The sequence below is a fragment of the Phacochoerus africanus genome, chromosome 3 (assembly GCF_016906955.1).
Source record: "Phacochoerus africanus isolate WHEZ1 chromosome 3, ROS_Pafr_v1, whole genome shotgun sequence".
NCBI classification, from domain to species: Eukaryota; Metazoa; Chordata; class Mammalia; order Artiodactyla; family Suidae; genus Phacochoerus; species Phacochoerus africanus.
This window is the reverse complement of record NC_062546.1, coordinates 198,937,682-198,954,277: the sequence shown is the minus strand read 5'-3', so window position 1 is coordinate 198,954,277 and position 16,596 is coordinate 198,937,682. Positions and strand designations below refer to the sequence as shown.

The 16,596-nt window shown below is 43.6% G+C and overlaps 1 protein-coding gene across 1 annotated transcript in view; it reads left to right on the top strand.

The window, feature by feature from the left end:
* Positions 1 to 16,596, top strand: part of NGEF (neuronal guanine nucleotide exchange factor) — a 120,329-nt gene that overhangs the window by 29,348 nt on the left and 74,385 nt on the right. Inside the window, exons 2-3 of the mRNA XM_047773785.1 lie at positions 2,466 to 2,809; positions 6,434 to 6,548. Of these exons, the coding sequence (XP_047629741.1) occupies positions 2,548 to 2,809; positions 6,434 to 6,548 (377 nt within the window). The 5' untranslated portion in view covers positions 2,466 to 2,547. The remainder of the gene's footprint in view (positions 1 to 2,465; positions 2,810 to 6,433; positions 6,549 to 16,596) is intronic.

The following is a 16,596-nucleotide window of genomic DNA, read 5'->3' as shown; positions in this document are numbered from 1 at the left end:
TCACCCATCCTGTCCTTCCTCTCCACGTCTTCCCCACCCCCGCCTCCACCTGCCACACCTGGGTGATACACCTGTGCGACACCTCCCTGACAGCCTGCCGAGAGCTTCCGGGCTCTGCTCCCTCCATCAAGGATGCCCTAGGAACTCCCTGAGCCTGTTCAGAGACCTCCACAGATGCCCCAACGCATGATTAACTCCTGCGTTTCCTGCCCACGGGATCCCTGCCCACTGCTGCCCCGAATCAATCCTAAGCAAGAACAGCCTCAGAATCAGAGTCTGGACCCAGCTGGGAGGCCCAGAGAGAAAAGAGGAGATGTCAGGGTCAGAGGTCAGAGTCACTGAATCCTCAAATCCCGACAGTCTCTCTCTGGACACCTCTGGTGACAGGGAAGTCACTGCCATACTTGGACAGCTCTGAAATCCAAGGCTGAAGTCTGTTCTTGCCCGTGAACCTCATACGACTCCCTCCCGCCCCGGGCCCCACAGAGGATGGATGACCTTGACCTCGTCCCCCCTGGATCTTCTCTGCCTGTCCACCAGCCCTTGTTTGGAGGGCAGATTCTCACCAGAGTGGGGCAGGGGCCTCAGTCATCTGGTCGGGAGAGAACCTCCCATTCTCTCTCGTTCCACGATGGGGCGCAAGAACAGCTTAGCTTCATTGCAACAGCATCTGCTCCCTGACCAGGTTAAACTTGCTGTCAGTGGAAATCACTCATGCTGGCAACCAGCTGCGTGCTCCTTGCCACATTTGTAATACGCAATGCCCTTCCCAAGCGCTATTAATTGTCCAGCACCTAAAGGTGATCTCTTAGCCCCTGTGCTCTCTTCTCTGGCCACCTGACATTGCAGCCTGACTCTTCAAGGATGAGCCGGCAGGTCAGGACCTGTCCAATAGATACCATCAGGCACACCCAGCATTAATGCATCAGACACCAACAATGGGACTACATGGGGCTTGCTGGGCTCACATAGCTGACCTTGACAGTGAAGGAGCTCCTCAGGCCCCCGCTAGCCTGGCAGTGTCCATACCCCCAACCGAGCTACCTCAAGGCAGGATCCCCTAAAAAGAAAAGAACAGAAAATCCCTGGTGAATCTTTCTCTGTGTCATTCAGAAGTTGTGGCTCTGGGAACCAGATTGGGTCCCGAATCCTCAAGTCTCTTCTAAGCAGACAGTCTGAATTCCTGCCTTAGATGTCAAGGATATTCTCTGCCTTGGGGTGGGGTGGGGGGAGCCTGTGCTGCCTCTGAGCATTCTAAAATCACCTGACCAACTACACATCAAGGTGTGTGTTTGGGGGCAGGGAGGGTTTGGGAACTCACCCAAGGGCAACTCCAAGGGCGGGGCTTGGGGTAGCCAGGGCACCTGTATGTAGGGTGGCGCAGTGGGAAAGGGGGTGTGCTCTCAAGACCAGGCCCCCATTCTTTCTGCTTAGCAGAAGAAAACAGACCGAAGGGGTGCTTCTTAAGCTTTCCTGGGTCTTTACACCCTTGGAGAACGCAATAGAGGTTCTAGACCTGTAATCATGAAAAACATATATGCACAAACACACACAGCCTCTGCACACAATTTACATACTCCCTAAACTTCCACAGGATCCATGGGGCCCCAGATTCTCCACCCTCGGATGGGTGGGGAGCCTCAAAGAATTCCTAGCATGGCTCCCTTGTCTGGCGGCCGCCCTACCAGCTTACATCTCACTGGATGGACACCCATGGTCCGCTCCACTCTGAGCCCCCCACCCCAAAAGGAGGCTGTGTTGGGAGGGAAACAGGGTTTGCTGGCCATCCTGGGGATTCCTACTCTACCCCTTTTTCCTATGAAAAGTGTCCTGGTTCAGACAAACCCTTCCAGGGTCACCCCAGGCAACCATCCTCTTACTCCAAACGATGGGGCAGCTGTGGGGTGCAGGACGGCTTATCCTTCCCACAGCTTCCTTAAACACTGTCCCATCAGAGAGGCCACTAAGCCCCCAGCCAGACCTGGCCCCCAGTGGACGGCAAGATGTTTGTCCTCACAGAGTTCAAGACTTCCCATCTCTAAATTCACTTTCCTGGGACCCATCCCTCACTAAGAGCCCTTCCTATGGCTCCCACGACTCCTTCCCTTTGGACCCACACATCTTCCTGTCCCTGCTTTGGTTTCCCCAAGTTCCCCCTCACCGCTATTGCTATCCTCTCTTGAATTTTTTAGCAAATGTTTACTTGAGAGTTATACAAGCCACTTGCAGCATTTTCCCCATAAATGCAGCCTCTCAATAGGATGAACGCACCTCAATTACAAAATGATACATGAATGCATCCAAATTGCAGTGGTTAAACTGCAATTTTCATTGACAAAGATGTGGTCTCTGGATGCACAGATTCTTCCAAATTTCATCAAACCTGAATAGGAATGAATTCCTTACTCTGAATGGCATTTGTAGCCTGATGCTCCTGACTGAAGACTGCTCTCTTTCTATTCTAGAGCCCTCAAAACCAGGGACATTGGAGAAGGGTTATTGATCTCCCCCAGTCCTTCTGCCAAGAAAACAATTGGGCTTCTTTCCATGGAGACCAGGGACTCTGAGGATTTGGGGAAACCCCAGAAGAAATTAGTGAGTGGCTCATGGCAGATTGATGAGCCAGCCACTGTGAGACCTGAGGTCCTTTCAGAAGAGAGGACGCCCCATGTTGTCCAGGAGACGCAAGACAATGCACCTCATTACTACATCCCAATCCAGAGGAACTCCATCTTCAACCGAACTGTGAGACACAGAAGCAAAAGCAACGCTAGAGGCACTCCTGAGCGGAACACCACCCCCCCAGCAGGTCAGTACCAGGGACAGCTGTCGCAGCTGCTCCTTGACTTCTGGCTGGAGTCAATGGGGCTGAAAGGCCCCAATTAAATGAATGGAGAATAAAAGGCATTGAAAATTATCAAGGACAGGTCCAGTAAGATGGAACATTTTGAAGACATTATCCAAAGAATGCAAATTCCCCCAATAAGACAGTGTACATACTTCAGGAGAAATGTTGACCCAAATGATACAAGAAGGCAGGTTTCTATTTAAAAGAGATGTCTTGTCCCAGGACCCAACAGAACCCCCAGACCATGTGCATTCTAGGAGAGACACTTGGAGCAGTCCACATTTAAGGACATCTGGGAATATCATTTCCTGAGTGGCAAGGTTCTAGCCTGTTCTCTCACTGCCGGCAGTGATGGCCAGAGTTTCTGCTGCTCCCAAAATATGTGAGATTAATATCCTGGGAATACCATTTCAGCAGGATCCCTAATCTTTTATACCAGTTCCTGGCACATTGTATCTACTCAAAGCATATTTGATGAGCAGAATAAGGTTCAGAATCATTTACTAATAGGGGTTCTGAGAGCTGAGCCCTCCTTCCCTGCTGACTTGCCCACGTGGCTGAGCAGACAGCACGCTGGGGTTGTGGAGTGTGTGATAGCTTCTGATCCTCTGGGTCCACAGCAGCTGCCACTGGACTGAGAGCATGCGAGCCTGTGTGTGCGGGGAGGGATGACATTAAACTCTGTCGGGTAGTCTTTTTAAACCACCCTTGAAACACAGAGACGGAACAACGATGTTTACTAGTTCTCATGATTCTGAAAGTTGATTGGGTGGCTCCTCTGTCTGGGCGACTTTATCTGACCTCTGCTGTGAGCTGGTGGCTCCTCTGGGGTTGGAAGGTTAAGGTCAGCCTCTTTGACTGCTAGTGAGCTGGTTGGTCCTTGATGGGGTGGAGGCAGGGTGGGATACAGGCCACAGCTGGGACTGTTGGTCTTTGCTCCATGTGGTGGCTCATCCTCCAGCAGGTTAGCTTGGGCTCGTCCACATGGCAGCAGGGTTCCCACAGAGCAGAAGCCACCAGGTCTTATGACCTGGGCTCCAGAGCCTGCATAGGCACTTCTCCCACATTCTCTTGGTCCAGGCAGCTCAAAGGGCCAATCCAGATAAAAGCAGATGGAGAAGCTGACTCCACTGCTTGATGGGAAGAGCAGCAAAGAACATGGTGTTTGCTGCCATCTACCCCGAACATTCATGGAATTTTTTGTTGAGCACCATACATAGTGAGAAAAATACATCAGTGGGAGTGATATAGTCATGGGAGCTGGGTAGTTGGTACGTTATAGTACTCTCTCAACATTTGTGCATGTTTGAAAATTTCTAGAAGCGTTAAAAGCACACGTGCACACACAAAGAAAGTGGGAATCTCTGCCCTTGAGAAACCCAGACTATTACAACGATGTCATTTTACTGCATGCAACGTGTCAAAGTTTACAAGCGAGGTAAAGGCAAAGAGCTAGACCCTTCGGGTAGGTTTAGGAATAAGCCCCAAAGAAGGTGGTATTTCAGGTGAGCCTTGAAGGATCAGAAGGACATGGCCAGAAAGAAGAGCAGCTAAAGTGACTGAGGACAGAGTATAGGAACTGTAGGTGCTCAATAGCTATGCTAGGCAAGCATTTCAAGGGTGTTCTTACCCTACCCATTCTTCGGATTTAAAAAAAATAGCTGAGGCCCAGATAGATTGAGTCACTTACCCAAATCACACAGCTATCAAGTGGTACAGCTGGAACCACAGTTCAGATCCTTCTAGTCCCAAAGCCTATACAGATGGAGAAGGGGGTTAGAGCAGCTCTGCCCAACAGAAAAATAATGCAAGCCACATATGTCATTTAATTTTTTTACATTAAAAAGTAAAATGAGGGGAGTTCCCGTCATGGCTCAGTGGTTAACAAACCGCTAGCATCGGGGAGGACGTGGGTTCAATCCCTGGCCTTGTTCAGTGGGTGAAGGATCCAGCGTTGCCGTGAGCTGTGGTGTAGCTCTCAGACTTGGCTTGGATCCTGCATTGCTGTGGCTCTGGTGTAGGCCGGTGGCTACAGCTCTGATTTGACCCCTAGCCTGTGGAACCTCCATATGCCACAGGTGCGGCCCTAGAAAGACCAAAAGAAAAAGAAAAAGAAAAATTTTAACAATACATTTAACCCTTTACATCCAAAATATTATCATTTTATTTTATCATGCAGCCAATAATTGATGTAGAAAATAGTAATGAGATGTTTTACATTCTTTTTCTGGTATAGTCTTTGAAATCAGTTGAGTATTTTATATTTACAGCCCCTCTCAATTTACATACTGAATTTTCATTGGAAAGTCTTGATCTGGATTTGGATTTCATAAAATGTACAAAGGAGTAAATTTATAGCCAGAAAAAGTTAATTAAAAATAGAAACAATCCCCAGATTACTTCAAATACCCTCAAAAGTTTTCCATTAATGAAATCAACAATAGGTTTTTACATTTACATTTAAATTAAGTTTGAAAAATGAAGGGTTTGCTTCTTCAATCACACGAGCCACATTTCAAGTGGGTAATAGCCCCACATGGCTAGTGGCTACCACATGGGACCTCACAGGGTTAGAGTGTTGCAAGCTCAGAGAAAAGCAGATACAGCTGTCCAAGGTCACGGTGGGGGTCTTTGTGAGCAGGAGGAAAAGGAAAGGATGAGGCTGGAGAGGGAAACAGGGCTGATGGGTAAAGAGCCTTAAGTGTGTGGTCTCCAAGACTACTGGAGGCTGCCATCATCAGTGTAGACACAGGGTCACCTCATACCCTGCCACAGTCAAAGATGCCATCCACATTCAGACCATAAATACTCTCACTGGACTCATAGTTTTATTTGTAAAGTGATTCCCTCATTTCACCTCCCTGGAATTAATCCTCAGGACAGCCCAGCATCCCCTGATCCAGGAGAACCACTCTGCTCTGTTTCCAGAATAAGCTGCCCAGCACCTGGCTTCTGTGCTCCACCCACTATTAAAGAAAGGAGACTGGTCTTCTGAGTTCATGATTTGGGTCTGAAAGACAAGGACAGTCCCACTGCACCTGCAAAGGGGCGTCCTTTCAAAGCATGCTAGAACACTGACTAACAACCCCACCTATGACTTGTCTGACCTTCTGGGGGAGGTGACCTGACTTATTATTTAATATCTATTATGACTTGGACATTGTAAAGTTAGATGCTAAAAACCTGGTAAGTTGCAAATGATGTTTGCCCCGTAGAAATGATAACACCAGTGATTACGGTTCTACTGTCTTCTAAAATTAACCAGGTTTTTTATCCAAGTTTGCAAGCTCATTTCCAATATTCTCTCTTTTGTTTTTTCCAGCTAAGCATGCATGTATGGGTAGATGGATGGATGCATACATGCATGGCTATGAAGTTTCTCATAATTATGACTTTCATAGAAATAGCATTCCAGGTCACCAAATACAGAACAAGAAGTGGCAAATTCCCTGGCAGAGGCCCTGCTTAACTCACTTCCTTCCCCTCTCAGGGTGACCATTGCTACTGTCCTAATCTCACAGAGATAATTCCCTAAAAATGGAAGATGCACATTTCCTAACTCCCCACATTTTTCCCATGTCGCAGATTCACTGGAAAATGGAAAATCTGTAAATGAGACCCTGACCTTGAATTTCCCCCAGAGCAGATCGGGTCCCTGGAGAATACCAACACAGACACACCCACGAGCCAAGAGAACGAGGTAAGAGACAGCAAAATACGAGAGGCTGGTTCATGAAATGATGTAGCAGGGATCATCCTGCAAAGCCTTGATGAGGCAACACTTGCAATTAAAAAAAAAAAGTAACTTTTAGTTGCTTGCATTTAAAAAAAATCTCCACAACTTCCTTAAAAAAAAATAGTCCCACTGTTGCTCCCGTTCTCAAACTGGGAACCTGTAGATATTATATACATGGAGAAGTAGAAAAGAAAAATCACCATATTGCCGCCAGCCAAAAGTTTTTATGTGTTATAACTGTTTCAAGTCTTTCTCTTCTCTATCTTTTATGCATATTTTCTCTTCATAAAATAGGGTCTTATATTCCTGCCACCTTGAAACCTACTAAATGGTACAGGCACATCTCGGAGATATTGAGGAATCCAGTTACCACAACAAAGTAAATGTTACAATAGAGCGAATCGCACGAAATGTTTTTAATTTTGCATATAAAAGTTATGGTTATACTATACTGCTGTCTACTTAGTGTGCAATAGCATTATGTCTTTAAAAACATACATACTTGAATTTCAAAATACTTTATTCTTAAAAATCCTATCATCTCGCAACACAGGGTTGTCACAAACCTTCAATTTGTAAAAACAAAAAGGCAGTATCTGGGAAGCACAACAAAGCAAAATGCAATAAGACAAAGTATGCAAGCATATCACACCCACACCTCTTCATGTTACTAAACATTTTCCTACGTGATCATTTAGTGGCTATAAAATAATCTATAGTATGATTGGATTATGATTCATTAATCATGTCCTGTTGTTTGGATGTTTGGATATTATATAGTTGGGATTGAATTTAACAGCTTATAACTAAAAAAACCCAAATTACACAGCTTAACAGACAGGTCCACTTGGCTCTTGTGTGAAAGAAGTCTGGAGGACAGCAGGTCCTCACACTGTCAGTGGCTTGGGCTCTTTCTAGTGTCTCCTCTGCCATCTGTCAAGGGGGCTTCAAGAGATCCACTGGGAAATCTCTGACATTTGGGGATGGAGGGGCTGGAAAAATCTAGAGGTGAGCTGGCTGACAGCCTGCATGGGAGGTGAGAGGTGGGGCTGAGCAGGGAGTGAGAGGTGTCCACACCAAAGGCAAGGCAGAGGTGTGTTTTCCTGGAACAGAGTGTGGACCCCAAGGAAAGGAACAAGCTCTGGACCACTTTAAAAAGGACTCCACCCAAAAGACTTCTTACTGGGGCCAAGTGGACCTTGGCAGAAAGTAGCTGCTGAAATTGGAGGGGTCACGAGAGTCCACCTTGAGAACTTCACACATGCCCCCAAACTGCAGTCAGAGACCCCGAGCAAGGGGTCTTATGAGCCCCCACAAGCGTTCCACTTTGAAAGCCCAAATTCCATCCTGGGGCTGTGGGGGTAGCAGGGGAGGCAGGGAGATGACAGAGCACAAAGTAGAGGCTTCCCAGCTGTGGGAGGCCTGGATGGGGTAAAGGAGGTGGAGATTTTAAATGACTTTTAGGTGCATTTTTATACCCAGCCAAAGAGACCATTTATTTATAACCCAGAGTGACTGGAAAGATTTGCATGTGGTCTGCCTAAGCTTTCACCATGGTCTGGGCAGGCAGTGCCAACCTACAGAACAGGCTAAATCACAGAGTGGAGGGGAAGATGGGAGAAGAAGTTACTTGTGCTTCCTTTCATCTTGTGCTGAGGACAGAGGTCTTGAATAGCATATCTAGGTCATTCTCAGGAGCCTCACTGTGAAAATTGCTTCAATTATGTTTTTTTTAAATGATTTTATTTCTCCATTGTAGTTGGTTTAGTGTTCTGTCAATGTTCTACTATACAGCAAGGTGACCCAGTCACACACACACACACACACACACACACACACACACACACATATATTTATACATTCTTTTTCTCACATTATCATGCTCCATCACGAGTGACTAGATACAGTTCCCAGTGCTATACAGCAGGATCTCATCACTTATCCATTCCAAAGACAATAGTCTGCAACCATTAACCCAGATTCCCAGTCCATCCCACTCGCCCCCCTCCCCCTTGGCAACCACAAGTCTCTTCTCCAAGTCCATGAGTTTCTTTTCTGTGGAAAGGTTCATTTGTGCCATATATTAGATTCCAGATGTAAGTGATATCATATGGTATTTGTCTTTCTCTTTCTGACTTACCTCACTTAGTATGAGAGACCTCAGTTCCATCCATGTTGCTGCAAATGGCATTATTTTATTCTTTTTTATGGCTGAGTAGTATTCCATTGTGTATATATATATCACATCTTCTTAATCCATTCGTCCATCAACAGACATTTAGGTTGTTTCCATGTCTTGGATATTGTGAATAGTGTTGCAATGAACATATGGGTGCATGTGTCTTTTTCAAGGAAAGTTTTGTCCGGATATATGCCCCAGAGTGGGATTGCCGGGTCATATGGTAGTTCTATATTTAGTTTTCTGAGGTATATCCATAGTGTTTTCCATAGTGGTTGTTCCAATATACATTCCCACAAACAATATAGGAGAGTTCCCTTTTCTCCACACCCTCTCCAGCATTTGTAATTTGTGGACTCATTAATGATGGCCATTCTGAATGTTGTGAGGTGGTACCTTATAATAGTTTTGATTTGCATTTCTCTAATAATCAGGGATGTTGAGCATTTTTTTTCATGTGTTTGTTGGCCATTGGTATATCTTTTTTGGAGAAATATATATTCAAGTATTTGCCCATTTTTCAATTGGGTTGTTGGATTTTTTTGCTGTTGAGTTGTATAAATTGTTTTGTATATTTTAGAGATTAAGCCTTTTTCAGTTGTGTCATTTGAAACTCTTTTAACCCATTCTGTAAGTTGTCTTTTTGTGTTTTATTATGGTTTCACTGTTTGATGCGTCAGGTGAATTCTCCTGTTCCCACCTCTGGAGTCAGAGATAACTGTGGTGGTTTACCCCCACCACCTGTAGACCACTCAAGAAGCACCCTGACAGGGGTCAGACATCAGAAATAAGAGAGGCTACAACTCTATTATCTGTAAGAAGGTCACCACGCCAAAGACCTATAAAAATGAAAAGACAGAGGATTATAACTCAGATGAGGGAGAAAGGAAAAACCCCAGAAAAACAGCTAAGTGATCAGGAGATTCTCAGCCTCCAGGAAAAAGATTTTAGACTGTTGATGCTGAAGATGATGCAAGACATTGGAAATAAACTGGAGGCAAAGATGGATAACTTACAGGAAACATTGACCAAAGAGATACAAGATATAAAACTTCAACAAGAAGAGATGCAAAATACAATAACTGAAATAAAAAATTCATTAGAAGCAGCTAACAGTAGAATACAGAAAGCAGAAGAACGAATAAGCAAGGTGGAGGACAGATTAGTGGAAATTACAGACGCAGAACAGAAAAGAGAAAAAAGATTGAAAACAAATGAAGAGAGTCTCAGAGAACCCTGGGACAATGTGAAATGCACCAATATCCGTAGTATAGGGGTGCCAGAAGGAGAATAGAGAGAGAAGGGGACAGAAAAAATATTCCAAGAGCTAATAGCCAAAAACTTCCCTAACACGGGGAAGGAATCACTCACTTAAATCCAGGAAGCACAACGAGTACCATATAAAATAAACCCAAGGAGGAACACCCCGAGACACATACTAATCAAACTGACCAAAATTTAAGACAAAGAGAAAATTTTGAAAGCAGCTAGGGAAAAGAAACAAATAACACACAAAGGAACCCCGATAAGGTTATCAGCAGATTTTTCAACAGAAACTCTGCAGGCCAGAAGGGAGTGGCATGATATACTTAACGTGATGAAAGGAAAAAACCTCATAACATGATTACTCTACCCAGCAAGGCTCTCGTTCAGATTTGAAGGAGAAATCAAAACCTTCACAGATAAACAAAAGCTGAGAGAATTCAGCAACACTAAACCAGCCTTACAACAAATACTAAAGGAACTTCTATAAGCAGAAAAGAACAAGAGAAGAAGGAAAGAAAAAAGAGCAGCAAAAACAAATCCAAAGTAATTAATAAAATGGCAATAAGAACATACATATCAATAATTACCTTAAGTGTGAATGGACTAAACGCCCCAACCAAAAGACATAGACTGGCTGAATGGATACAAAAACAAGACCCATATATATGCTGTCTTCAAGAGACCCACTTCACTTCTAGGGACACATACAAATTGAAAGTGAGAGGATGGAAGATAATATTTCATGCAAATGGGGATCAAAAGAAAGCTGGAGTAGGAATACTCATATCAGACAAAATAGACTTTAAAATGAAGCATATTTTAAGGGACAAAGAAGGACATTACATAATGATCAAAGGATCAATTTAAGAAGATGATATAACAATTTTAAATATCTATGCACCCAACACAGGTTCACCACAATATATAAGGCAACTGCTAACAACCTCAAAAGGAGAAATCGACAATAACACAATCATAGTGGGGAACTTTAACACCTCACTTACAGCAATGGACAGATCAACCAGACAGAAAATCAATAAGGAAACATAGGCCCCGAATGAAGCATTAAACCAGATGGACTTAATAGATATTTATAGGACACTTCATCCAAAAGCAACAGAATACATATTCTTCTCAAGTGCACATGGAACATTCTCTAAGATTGATCACATCCTGGGCTACAAATCCAACCTCGGTAACTTTAAGAAAATTGAAATCATATCAAGCATCTTTTCCGACCATAACACCATATGACTGGAAATCAACAACAAGAAAAAAACTGCAAAAAACACAAACACGTGGAGACTCAACAACATGCTACTAAACAACCAATGGATCACTGAAGAAATCAAAGAGGAAATTTAAAAATACCTAGCAGCAAATGACAACAAAGATGCAACACTCCAAAACCTATGGGATGTAGCAAAGGCCGTTCTAAGAGGAAAGTTTATGGCAATACAAGCCCACCTCAGGAAACAAGAAACACCTCAAATAAACAAGCTAACTTTACATCTAAAGCAGCTAGAGAGAGAACAGACAAGACCTAAAGTTAGTAGAAGGAAAGAAATCATGAAGATCAGAGCAGAAATCAATGAAATAGAAATGAAGAAAACCATAGAAAAGATTAATAAAACGAAAAGCTGGTTCTTTGAGAAGATCAACAAAATTGATAAACCCCTAGCCAGATTTATCAAGCCAAAAAGAGAGAGGACTCAAATCAATAAAATTAGAAATGAAAAAGGAGAAGTAACAATGGACATCACAGAAATACAAAGGATCATGAGAGACTGCTACATGCAACTATATGCCAATAAAACAGAAAACCTAGAAGAAATGGACAAATTCTTAGAAAAGTATGATCTTCCAAGACTAGACCAAGATGAAATAGAAAAGATGAATGGACCAATCACAAGAACTGAAATTGAAGAGAAAAAAAAAAGAGAGAAAAAAAAAAAGAACCACCCTATCTCGCTTAGCACATGCAGGAGGTGCTGCACAGGCTGCTCCTATTTGCAGGGTCCTGGGAAATTCCAGTGATCGAGCATGTGGGCACTGCCTGGAGCATTGTCAGCAACAGCAGCAGGGCAGGTGTGTTCCCATGAGAGTGAGAGCAACAATGGGTGGTGCTCAGTTGCATTGCCCTCTTTTTTGCCAGCCTCTGAAGTGACTGGGGCCACAGGTGGAGCCTGTTCGAAGACCCCTAGTGGTGGCAGGCCATGCCTCTCCCTGGTTTATGAGATGACTGCTGTGCTTTGTCCCCAGTGACTATAGATCTCACAAGAAGCACCATGTCATGCCTAGCCCCCTGCTGCCCTTAGCCCACAGAAGAGCTGCCCTGCCACCGGTAGCCCACACAAGAAGCACTGGTCTCCTGTAGCCCAAGCAAGTAGCCTCTCTCCTGTGCCAAAGGTGCCCCATCCTCTGAGAGTCCAAGTGCACGCAGGGAGATTTTATGGCAGTCCACCTCTCCTCCTCTCAACCTCCCCAACAATGAATGGTGCCCTGCTTCTCCTGCAGGCCCAGACCTCCTCCTGGGTTCCCTCGGCTGTTGTGTTCCATTCCTCAGCCGGTGGCACACCGCTCCCTAGCCCCTCAGGCTGTCCCCACACAGCCAACCCTAGTCCTCTCCCGGGAACTGACTTCTGGAGCCTGAGTCTCCGCGCCCAGCACCCCCCCACCCCCGAGCATCTCATGCTGTGCCGTCCTGGGAGATGGTGCAGACAATCTGTGCAGCTTTCGCTCTGCTTTGCCCTCCTCGGTCCAGCTGCTGCACTTTGAGGTCCCTCTACCTTGGATGATGTCCCTGTCGGTGAGGTGGCTTCCTAGGATGTGGGTTCCTTTTCTTTTTCACAGCTCCCTCTTGGGAATTAGTCCCATCCCAATTCCTTTTCTCTCTCTTTTTTTCTTTTTTCTTTTGTTCTACCCAGTTATGTCGAGGGTTTCTTGCCCTTTATGGAGGTTTAGGTTCATATGTCAGTGGTCACGAGATGTTCTGTGTGAATCATTCTACACATAGATGTGTTTTTTGATGTGTTTGTGGAAGAAAGTGAGTGCCATGTCTTACTTCTCCACTATCTGGACCCTCCTCCTCTTAAGTATGTTTTCTGAGCTGGATTTCTATGGCCAGTAAGTCACAATGGACCTGCTACAGAAAAGGTTTCTAGACGAAAACCTCCTGATGGGCTGTCAGGGTCCCAGAGATTTGAGTTACTGTTTTTATTGGTAAAATCCAAAATATGAGTTTCTCCTGGGAAACTTTACTAGTTGACCGTAACAAGCCACTGCGTCAGTGTGTGGTGTGAGATGTCTTGGGTACCATTAGCATGTGCTGTCCATGCTCTTCGGCTCACTCCTCACTTCACCAGCACCCGGGCATTCAGGAGTACACAACTTTATTTGCATAAAGTAATTTCATCCCTGCTCCTGCACGTATCTCCATGTCCCTGCCTTCGTATACTGGCTCCCTCGTGTAAAGTGCCATGCTTGACTCTGAGCATCTCTTGTTCACTTTCCATGGTCACTTTCCCAATGACATTAGCCATCCATTCCTGCTGAAGTCTCCTTTGCTCTAAGCCAGGAAACTAATCCTCTGCCTCCTTGCTGATTTGTGCATGTAAATGCAAGCTTCACTATCTAAATTTAACAAAGAAAAAAAAAAAGGAAAAGAACCCAGTATTGTACAAAGACTGGAAGCAATGAAAGACAAGAGTAGTATCTCATGCTTCTTGGCCCCAAATATTTTATCCTTCCTTCTTATCATTGTCATATAGTAAGTGGTTTCATAAAGGCAATTTTAATAGTACTCATTAAAGGAAATTTTACAACAAAATGTAAAAATCTTTGGTATACAGCTTGATGAATGTATGAGTCAGCTTGTGCTGCCATAAAAAAATATCATTGACTGAGTGATTAAACAACAGAAAATTCTCACAGTTCTGGAGGCTAGAAATCCTAGATCAGGATGCCAGCATGGTCAGGTTCTGGGAGGGCTCTCTTCCTAGCTTTCAGGCAGCCACCTTCTTGCTGTGTTCACACACTGTAGAGAGAGAAAGTAAGCACTGGGCTTTCCCTCTTTGTGGGGGCCCCACCCTCATAACCTCACTTAAATCTAATTACCTCCCAAAGACCCCATCTCAAAATACCATCACATTGGGGGCTAGGGCTTCAACATATGAACTTGGGGTGATGGGGGTATAGTTCAGTCCATAGAAATGAATGTTTACATACATATACACCCACTTGACCATCAACTAGACCAAGATCTAGTACATTAGATCTTAGCCATGAAGCTAAGACCCTTTTCCTGTTAATACCCATCCCTCTCAGAGAGAGCCACCTTCTGATTTCTAGCACCATTAGATTAATTTTGTTGGCTCTTGAACTTCATAAAAATGAGATCACACAGTGTGCCATCTCTGGTGTCTCTTACTTTGCTCAACAAAATGTTTGAGATTCATCAATGTGTGTGTATCAGATTGTTCTTTTTATCTGCTTTCCTTTTGGGGGGGCACACCTGCAGCACATGGAAGTTCCCAGGCTAGGTGTTGAACTGGAGCTGCAGGTGCTGGCTTAAGCCACAGCCACAGCAATGCTAGATCTGAGCTGCATCTGCAACCTACACTGCAGCCTGTGGCAGCACTGGATCCTTAACCCACTGAGCAAGGCCAGGGATCCAATCTACATCCTCATGGATACTAGCTGGGTTCTTAATCCACTGAGCCACAATGGGAATTCCCAGATTTTTTTTTTTTAGTGCTGAAAAGTGTTACCACAATTTGCTTATCCATCCCTTTGTTGAGTATTTGGATTGTTTCTAGTTTTCAGCTATTATCAAGTTGCTATGAATGTTCTTCAACAAGTCTTTTTGTGGATGTACGCACTCATTTCTCCAGGGTATGTACCCAGGAGTGGAAGTATTGGGTCTTAGGATAGGTCTTCTTTAACATTGTTAGAAAAAGCCAAATAATTTCTCAAAATGATTGACTACTTTACACTCTCATCAGCAAGACATGGAAGTTCCAGGTGCTCTAGATCCTCACCGATGCTTGGCAGTCTTTGTAACTGTATCCATTCTAATTTATTGCGGTTTCTCACTGTGATTTTAACTTGTATATCCCTGATGACTCATGATGTTGAGTAACTTTTCATATGTTTATCGGCCATTCATATATCTTCTGTGAAGTTCTTGCTCAAGTCTTTTGCCCATTTTTTTTTTAATTTGTAGGATTCTTTATATATTTTGACTAGAAGTCCTTGGTCTGATAAATGTATGGCAAATATGTTCTACCTGTCTGTGGGTTGTCTTTTACTTTTCTTGTCTTTTAAGAAGCAGAAGTTTATTTTGATGAAGACTAACTTAATTTTTTCTTTTATTGTTTGTCTTTTTCTATTCTAAGAAAGATCTGTCTATTTCAAAGTTAAAGATATTCTTCTATGTTTTCCTTATGACCATGTTATACTTTTAGCATTCACACTTAGGTCTATAGTCCATATGGATATCCAGTTGCTCTGGTATAATTTATTAAAAAGAGCTGTTTCCTCCAGTGAACTTGGTGTTGGTTTGGTTTTGACTTTATTTTTCCAAAAATCCACTGACTGCAGACACATGGGTCTTTTCTGGACTTTTACTCTTTCCATTGATCTAATTGTCTTTCCTTATGCCGTTATTACACTGTCTTAAATACAGTAGCTTTATGCTAAGTCTTAAAATCTGGTAACATAAACCCTCCCACTTTGTTCTTTTTTAAAGATTGCTTGGCTATATTAAGTCCTTTGCATTTCCATGTAAATTTTAGAATCAGTTTGTCAATTTATATTCCAAAAAAAGATCTGCTAGAAGTTTGGTTAAAATAGCATTGCCTCTATAGCTTAATTTGGAGATAATTAACCATTGAAGATTGAACACTTTATGGTGCCAATCTATGGACTTGTTCTAATTTTCCATTTATCTAGATATTTTTCTTTTCTTTTAAGGGCCACATCTGTGGCATATGGAAGTTCCACGGCTAGCGGTTAAATCAGACCTTCAGCTGCCAGCCTACGCCACAGCCAGAGAAATGCCAGATCCAAGACATGTCTGCAACCTACACCACAGCTTACAGCAATGCCAGATCCTTAACCCACTGAGTGGGGCCAGGGATTGAACCTGCATCCTCGTGGATACTGGTCAGGTTCATAACCCACTGAGCCACAGCAGGAACTCCCTAGATATTTCTTAAATTAATCCAAAATGATTTTACAATTTTTAGGATAGAAGATTTACACATACTTCAGCTATGATTTATTCTTATGCATTGGTTTTGATCCTTTTTTAAATGCCAGTGTTTTGTAATTTCATTTTTCAGTTGTTTATTGGTAGTATGCATAAACACAGTTTTTGCATGTCCATCCAGTATCCCATGACCCTGATAGGCTCACTTGCTAGTTCTGCTTGTATATTCCTTTGGATTCTCTCTGCACACAATCCTGCCATCTATGAATAAAGATAGTTTAGTTCTTTCTTTCTAATTGTTATGCCTTCTATTTGTCTTTTCTTATCTTATTGCTTTGGTGAGGACTTCCATTATG